We start from the raw sequence: 8912 nt of genomic DNA, 5'->3' as shown, positions 1-8912 counted from the left end.
TGATAGTATCTCCGTACCTATTCGCGCATCTAGATTTCCATATTTCCAAACATATAATCATGGGAGTTATCTGTAATATGCTTTGATGAGTGCTATTGACTGGTTTAGTGCTCCACCATCTAAGAATCATAGTTCTGATGGGATTGTTGTCCCACCTAATACCAAGCAGATTACTAAGAAATTTCAAGTAGCATTAGCTATTTCTCCCTCCATGAAGGTGTGATTGATGGTTTCTTTCTGGGAATTCTTGCAACAAAAACATTTAGAAACATGAGTATGACCAAATTTCATAATAATATCATCCATAGGAAGTTTCCTTTTTAATATCCTCCACATAAGAAAGGACATTTTAAAAGGAATAACTTATGCCAAATTCTTTTCATAAACTCTGATTTCTCATTTTCTGTCTGACAATAGCCCAAGCTGATGAATTAGTAAAGGAACCGTTGTTATTTGACATTCAGACAGGTTGATCGGGTTTATTATGTATCCCTGTGTTAATATGCTCGGTATTGATAATCTGATTGTTAGGAGTGACCTCCATATGAATAATATGAGCAATGGCTCCCATCTCTGTCCAGTTATCCCACCAAAAATCTGAAGAGCTGGTATTAATTTTCCAAAGAAGATTATCCTCTACTTGATCTCGAATATTAAGCATTTATCTTCAAATAAGGGATTGTGTTGCTTTCGGGAGAAGAATTAATACACTATGATTCAAGAAGTTAGCCCATAAGGACTTGCAAGACCTAAACCTCCACCATCTTTTCATGTTCAAACTGGTTCTCACATCCTGTAGATATCTGAAACCAAGACCCCCTTCATCTGTAAGATAACAAAGTTTCTACCATGAGCTCCAATGGTATCTCTTTTTACCCTCAGTAGTACCCCAAAAAAACCTAGCCATATAGGTCTCAATATCTTCGAAAACTGTTTTTGAAGGTTCAATAGCAACAAGCAAGTGTATAGGTTGTGATTGAAGAACATGCTTTATCAGAATATTCCTGCCTCCAATAGACAATAATTTACCTTGCCATCCAGTGATTTTTCTGACAATTTTGTTGACCATATCATTAAAGGTAGCATATTTTCTGCCTACCCACATATAAAGGACATCGCAGGTATGTGATAGGAAAATCCGAGTGTCTATAACCTGTGATACTCTTAATCCTTTGTATATTCAAACTGCTAGTTTTAGGAGCAACCAAAAAATAAATTTTCTCCTTGTTGATGAGTTGTCCACAGCATTTTTCATAATTCTTAAGCTGATGAAGAATCAACTCAAGTGATTTCTTACTCTCTGAAGAGAATATCATAACATCATATGCATATGCTAAATGTGTAATAGGTCCTTGAGGTGGCATGCTGAAGCCTCTGAAATCTGAATATGGGACAATTGGTTGAGATTATAGAAAGGATCTCAGCCCCAATGATAAAAAGAGTCGGTGATAGTCGGTCTCCTTGTTTTAAACCCCTAAAGGAGTGAAAGAAACCTTTCCTATTACCGTTGATCAAAACAGAATACTAGACTTTAGAAGTTGATCTCCAAATCAAGTCCACCCAACTTTCAGAAAAACCACACTTTCTAAGAGCATTTAGAAGGAATAGCCATTTGCCATATCAAGTTTAATAGCGACGTTACCTCCTAATTTCTTTTTATCAATGGAGTGAATATTCTCTTGAGCTAATAAAATATTTTTAGTGATCGACCTGCCCTTGGTGAATCCACTCTGATTATCTGAAATAATTTTAGGAAGTAAAGGATTGAGTCTAGCAGCCATAATTTTGCAAATAATTTTGTTGGAGCAATTGCTAAGACTAATAAGTCTCATCTCATTGAAGGTACCAGGATTATCCACTTTGGGAATGAGAATAAGACATGAGCTAGTGTAGAATTTGGTCAATTTATCCCCTTTGGAAAAACTTTGAACCACTTCTATCAAATCATGTTTGATTATATCCCAACACTTTTGAAAAGAAAGTCCTCCAAAACCATCCGGACCAGGAGCACTTTTTATATTGCAATACTCTTTAGTTCTTCTTCAGAGGGATAGCAGTGAGCATGTTGTTATCTTCCCTATAGATTCTCTGTTCTATACAATCAAGATGTTGAAGTTCAGCGGTGTTGCCTTTTGTGAACATGTTGGAAAAATAATGAATAGCTTCAGTAGCTATCTCTTCCTCCCTGCTGATCCATTGACCTTCCTCATTTTTAATTCTATGTATAGTAAGCCTTTTTCTTTTGTATTTACTGTAGCATGAAAATACTTGCTATTGGAGTCACCCTCTTCGAGTCATTGGATATTTGCCCTCTGTCTTAGGATAGATTCTTCATATTTCAACCATTTGGTATGTTCTGCCTGAGCTTTATGTAATTCTGCCCTGAGGTCTTCCCTGTCATTCTTAGCATATTCAGTTTCAAGCATATGCATTTTGCTTTCTCATTCTTTTACCTGATCAAATACATTGCCAATTTGGTTTCAGGACCATTCACTGAGTTTCTTGCTAAGATGTTTGAGCTTACTCTGAAATCTCCACATACAGTTTCCTTGCACCTCTATTTTCTTAGGCCTCTTGTACTACATCACTGAAATCTTCTTGGTCAGACAAAAACTTCAAGAATTTAAAGTATCTGATACCCAATTGTTCTGGATTAGAACACCTGACTAGCATGGGAGTGTGGTCAGAACCTGTGCTAGTTAGATGTTCTATATTATTTCTTGGGTATTTATCAGTCCAATGATGATTAATGAAGGCTCTATCCAACCTTTTCCAGATTCTGTGAATTCTTCCTCTCGCATTACACCAAGTGAATCTAGGTCATGTCAATCCAGCATCAACCATGACACAATCTTCCATACACTCTATAACATCCCAACTTTTATCCATTCTGTGTGGTTTACCCCCTTTCTTCTCATCATCATTCATTAAAGCATTAAAGTCTCCACAAATAGTCTGAGGCCCATTGATAGTGGTGCTACAGTATCTAAGACTGTCCCAAAGCGGTAGTCTTAGTTGTTGTTTACATTTAGCATAGACCACTGTCATCCAAATCTTTTCCAAAGTCTGTGCAGTGGTAACCTGAATCGTCATCTGTTGTTCATCCTCATGAAATGGTTCCATATTGAAGTCATTATTCCAAAAATTCCAAATTTTACCATTGGAGTTGTTGATGCACCCTGAGAAGCCCAACTCCCTTCTGTAGTTGTCAATCTTATTTGAGTTAACAAACGGTTCTTGTAAAGTGATGATTTGAGTCTTATAAAGTTTAGAAAGAAATTTAAGTCTTTCAAGAGCCCCTTGGGATTTTACTCCCCTAATATTTCAAATGATTGAATACAATCATTAAGATTACTAGGGAGCATTCCAACTTTTTGGGAAGCCTTCACCTTGGCCCTTGTAATAGGGCCTGGGTTTGCCAATACATTTGAGACTGTATTCTTTTTTTCCTTGCTGCTTCTAAGAGATAAGTTTCAGATATGATTAGTTCATGTTTCCTTTGTATCACATCATTCTCGGGTTGTCCTTGCCATGAAGTCTTTGGTGCAAAAGCTTTAATCAATTTATATTCATCAGTTGAGTTACACTCTTCATAGTCCTCATCTTCATTATTGTCCTCTAATTCTGATGATTGAGCTACTTCTGGACTTGAATCATAATCACTTGAGTCCATTTCTTCAATTGGTCTGTTGGGAATTTCATGATTTTGTAGAGTAATAGCATCAAATTCTGAACCCTTCTTGGAATTGCTCATGTTAATAGATATGTTGGATGGATTGGGTGCATTAGTCTGTATAGAGTCTGCTCATCCATCATCCCATAGCTGCACTTCAAGGTTAATACCTTTACTATTCATAACCATGATTTGATCTTCAATTATGGTCACAACTCCCTCCTTTGCAGATCTGTACATATCATGATTAGTATTACTACTAATCGCTAAAGGAGTAATTTGTTCATTGCCCATCATTGGTACTATTTGATTCTGGTGCACACAAATATTGATACTATTTGTCATAACCTGATTTTCTTTTGTGGTGTGAGATCCCTTCTTCAAGGATTCCAAGTTGTTTATCTGAGTAGTAACAGATGTTGTCCTGAGAGGAGTAGTCTGCATAGTGCTATTTCCTTGCTGAACTTGAATAATAGGATCGTTAGCCTTATGAATCACTATTACGTTGTCTGAGCTAAATCTGTTTCCTCCAATTGATCAAGAAGTTGGAAAGAGTTGGTTGTGATAACCGGAAGACTTTTCAAACTGGGGGAAGACTGAATCTTCTGCACTTCATGGACCTCTGCATCTTCCTTTACTTTAGTCACTGAATCAAGATCAAGTTGTTTCTGGTTTTGCACTTCTTCATTAGCTTGATCCAATTTTTGCATGAAATCCTTGTTGGAAGATGGCCTAGCTACCCATTTCATCTTGTGTTTTCTGCTCAAATTAGCTCGGATTCCTTCTTGAATTATTTGTCTATGTCTATTCCCAGCTTTGTATCTTTGTTCGCCATCTGCTACAGTTCCCGTCTATTTGTTCCTAAGTTCTGCGTTGTGAACAGGTTTCATCGTTTGCTTCCCTATAATCATTTGGTTGTCTTGTGCTGGGACATGTTTCTGGATATCATTGGTATTGGTCATGGGAGCCAAATGTAAACAATCATTTTTATCTTTACCAACTTGGTTGGCATTCCTAATATTCTTCCCATGATTGCCTGCCCTATTGAGATTAGGATTAGCACTGATAGATGCTTCATTAGAAGTTCCCTGAAGAGTATGCTTAGGTCCCTTATCATCAATAGTCTTTTTCTTCCTGACCAAACACTCATCTTCAAAGTGCCTTTGGTGCTTCCAAGCAAAACAATAATTAGGGATGAAGTCATATTCAATATCTTGCCAAAAACCTCCAGCTTCTTTCCCATCATCACCTCTAATACCCGTCGCTTCTTTCCAGAGTTAAATCGACCTCAACCATGACTTTAGCAAAATTAGGCCGAGACCTGACATCCGTGGCTTTATCGATCCTCAACAGAGTGCCAATGGGAGAGGTAATACGTAAGAGGGCATCCCAGTTGAAATAATGCCATTTAAGGCCAGGTAATGTGATCCAAATTGGGGCTAGTGAGGTTTCTTCTTCCGGATTGAAATCATTCATCCATGTAACGATATGCATAAGAATTCCCGAAACAGATTTTCCTCCTAAAATAGATGTTATGGTAGTCTTCCTCGACAGTGAAATCTATAAAACATATGTTTCGTGTTATAATGCCCTATCGTGACAGTACCAATTGTAGGAAATCTAGCCTCGAAATTCCTTCTAATATCTTCTAAAGCATGTTTACCATGACAAAACTTTCCAACTAGGATTATTTTGCATTCTCTTGCGAGTTCGGTTTCCTCTTGTAAGGTGAAGAACACTGCTAATTTGCCCTTATACAACTCTGGTGGTCTGAAATTGAGCTTCGATTTGACCTTATTGGTGATAACCTTCGTTGCATAAGAGTTATTTGGATCAATAGATGAGCTCACACAACCTGGAGGGTCTGAATGGTGTTCACCGGTGGTCCTTGCCGGAACTCCGTTAGGTGGCACGTTCATCTTGGGCGAAAATTGTTAGACACAGTTTGGGACGCATTCCATTAAACAATAACAGTCGTCTTTTTTTTTTTTTTTTTTTTTTTTTGTGTAACTTTTATGAATAATTTGGGACCTGTTTGAAGTCGAATGCAAGATTTGCATCAATTCTCTCTTACAGTCAAGGGATTCATTGTTAATCAGCTACACTCGGGTCGCATAGCAAATGTAATATTGCATTCACACCATTTTTGGACTATGGAATAATAAGTCAGCTTCTCACAATTGATGTGAACTATATTCTCGTTCCCCCTTCCCATGCCAAACACATAAGTTTCTTTTTTTTTTTTTTTTTTTTTTTTTTTTTTCAACTCCTCATGGCTCTAAAGTTAAATTGATATATATCCCATCCCTCCCTCCAAGCATTGCATGCTGTCAACTTCCTCTACACCGACATTCGTCCAAGATTCCATATCTACTATAGTCTACTCATTTTCATCTTTTTTTTTTTTTTTTGTTTTTGTTATTCTGCCAATTTCAATTTTTGACTTTCTTTTGTTATAACACATATATTTGTTTATTTCAGAAGTATCACATTTGTAAAAGAAAGAGGAAATAGAAGCATGTTTCGATTTTTTTAATAAAAAGATCAATGTTTTTAGTTATGATCATGTAAGCCCATATGATCCCGTCATTTGTTAATTGTTACTGCAGGTTCCAAGCAAGAAAAATGTCACTTTTTGGACATACAATTACATTTTTTTTTTCTTTCTAATTTTACAGTTGCCAGTGTATCCCTAGCAATAACATACATAGGTTCGCCTATGCAAACCTTAACGTATGAATTTCATTAGAGAATGTGATTCTATTTTGTAACTGACGATGAGATATTAAATAGAAAACATATTTCACTAATGCCTCTGAAATGTCTCGATCAAAGGCTCCTTTTATTTGCTATGTATACTTGTCCCTCTTATGAAAGTTACTATTTACTAAAGCCAAACATCATAAATCTAAGGCTATATACTACAAGAGAACAAATGATTAGCTACGGAATTTGTCGGTGATCCCCAGCTAATACGAATTAATCCGTCGCTAAAGAGCTCCAAGCTAATTGAATTTTCTTATAATCCTTCGCTAATCCGTAGCTAAATGAGATTAGCATTGAATTTTTGCTCTTTAGCTACGAAATTTTGTCCGTCGCTAATTTTTTGTTTTCTAGTAGTCATGGAAATACGTAACAAAGAAGAGCAAGATTCAACATTATATATATCAGTCATCAATTATTCCTTATTCTCAAACTAGCTGGTATAACACAAGATTAATAGATGTACGAAAACAAAGGCGGTTGCCAAATTGCAGTACAACCATTTTATTTAGAAATATGTAAATACAACTATTAGTAATGACGGGTTATGAAATACCACATACATATAGATGATAGTGTTTAGACCTTGTACGACGTATTTCTATTACCATTTGTGAGCTTTTTTTGTTAGAATTTCTAACAACTAGGAGTGGGTACTACTCCACATGCTTCAATAACTCTCTTCGCATTAGGATTCTTCATGTACTCACAAATGCAAGGATCCTTCTCGCTCAACGTAGCGCAACATTCCTAGAGGGTGGTATTAGTAACTCCGTGATATCATGCCAACACGGGCTCAGCTCCTTGTAATTGCACGTTTGTGCATCTGTCACCAGCAACTCACCAAATAAAAGGACCAGTGTCCCAACCAAAAATATTGCAACAAAAGAACTACCCTTCACCATATTGAAAAGTTTTGGAGAATTTTGAGTGATGGTAAATGGAGTCTATTGAAAGAGAGAGAAGTGAAGGTAGGGAGTTAGTGAATGATGGTGTCTCAATTTATTGTGGAATGTTGAACAAACTTGGACAATCCACGCCGTCGAAATGAAACAAAAAGGGCCACATTGTTAAGTTTTTGATAAATGGCCTATAATTGTTAGTGACACCGTACTAAAGTTTTTCCTATTAGAGATGGTGTTTTTGACCATGAGTTGGGTCAGTAGGGGGTTGGGGGGGGGGGGGGGGGGGGGGGCTAAACAATAGATCAATAACTTGTTTGGTCTGGAAGTTAAAACTATTTTTCTAAAAATATATATAGTGATTTGAGTAGTAGCCGAAACCGATTTTAAAAGCCAAAAAATTAAGTTTTGTTTTTCCCCATAAGCATTTTGAAACATTAGCCTAGCACAAATTGTTGCTCCAATATTGACAAAGGTGTTTTTTAAATTGCTGACAAAACACAAACTTCTACTCTTCAAATACTCTCTCCGTTTCAATTTATGTGAATCTATTTTCTTATTAGTTCATGCAAAAAAGAATGACCTCTTTCTATATTTGGAAATAATTTACCTTTATGCAATGATTTATAGCCATACAAAATTTATGTGACTCATTTAACACCAAAAGTTTAAAAGTCTTCTCTTCTTTTTTAAAATTCATGTCCAGTCAAATGGATTCACATAAATTGAAACGGAGGGAGTATATTTTTCAAAAAAGCACTTCTAACAAAAGGCACTTTTCAGAACAACCAAATTTTTGGAAGGTTGGCCAAATAAGTCTCCACCGAAAAGGAGAAGTACTTTCATGCTTTTATAAGATCGAAACATTTTTTTTTTGGTTAAAACGATGTATATTATTATATATTAGGGAGGATTGTACGTAATGGTTACATTGTCACTATCATTGATAGTGTTGATACTAGTGTTTCCAACAGTAGCCAAACTATTACATATAGAGAGTGAAACCAGCTTAGTAGTTATTTTGCCATCCTTGTCTGCTTGGGCCTTTGATGCTGCAAATTCCGGTGGTGCTAAAAAAACAGTGGAGTGGTTTTGTAGTGTGAATCCTTTCTTTGCCAAGCAGTCAGCCATTTTGTTTGCTTCCCGGAAGATGTGTCGTACCACTGGATTCGCCAACTTCTTTAATAGTGACCTGCAAGATTCTACTAAAGATGCATAAGCTGGTGTAGGATGAGTTAAGAGATGTATTACCTCGGTTGAGTCAACCTCAATCTCGATTGGGAGCAGCTGCTTTGAATATGCTAGCTGCAATCCTTGTAAGAGGGCTGTGAGTTCTGAGTATGTGTAGTTTAAGGAGTATATTCTCCTGGTGAATCCCATAATCCTTTCTCCAGTCTCATTTCTAACGACTCCGCCAATGCCTCCAGCATTGTTCTTTTACATGTATGCTCCATCCATATTTAACTTGAAGTGGCCATTGGGTGGTGGAATCCACTTAATATGAATTTCCTTTTCAGCAGAAGAGGACTTATGATGAGAATTAGCATACTTATATTCAACTGCACGCATTTTGA

The 8912-nt window shown here is 36.6% G+C and overlaps 1 protein-coding gene across 1 annotated transcript; it reads right to left on the bottom strand.

The window, feature by feature from the left end:
* Positions 1-844: 844 nt before the first annotated feature.
* Positions 845-1781, bottom strand: LOC132038137 (uncharacterized). The gene is made up of 3 exons (XM_059428858.1): positions 1643-1781; positions 1154-1381; positions 845-1095 (listed from the first exon to the last, which is right to left on the bottom strand). Exons 1-3 carry the CDS (start codon positions 1779-1781, stop codon positions 845-847), a joined length of 618 nt encoding a protein of 205 aa, XP_059284841.1.
* Positions 1782-8912: the final 7131 nt, after the last annotated feature.

This window comes from Lycium ferocissimum, chromosome 11 (genome assembly GCF_029784015.1).
Source record: "Lycium ferocissimum isolate CSIRO_LF1 chromosome 11, AGI_CSIRO_Lferr_CH_V1, whole genome shotgun sequence".
Taxonomy (NCBI): domain Eukaryota; kingdom Viridiplantae; phylum Streptophyta; class Magnoliopsida; order Solanales; family Solanaceae; genus Lycium; species Lycium ferocissimum.
The sequence above is the reverse complement of the archived record's forward strand: the minus strand, read 5'-3'. Positions and strand labels throughout refer to the sequence as shown.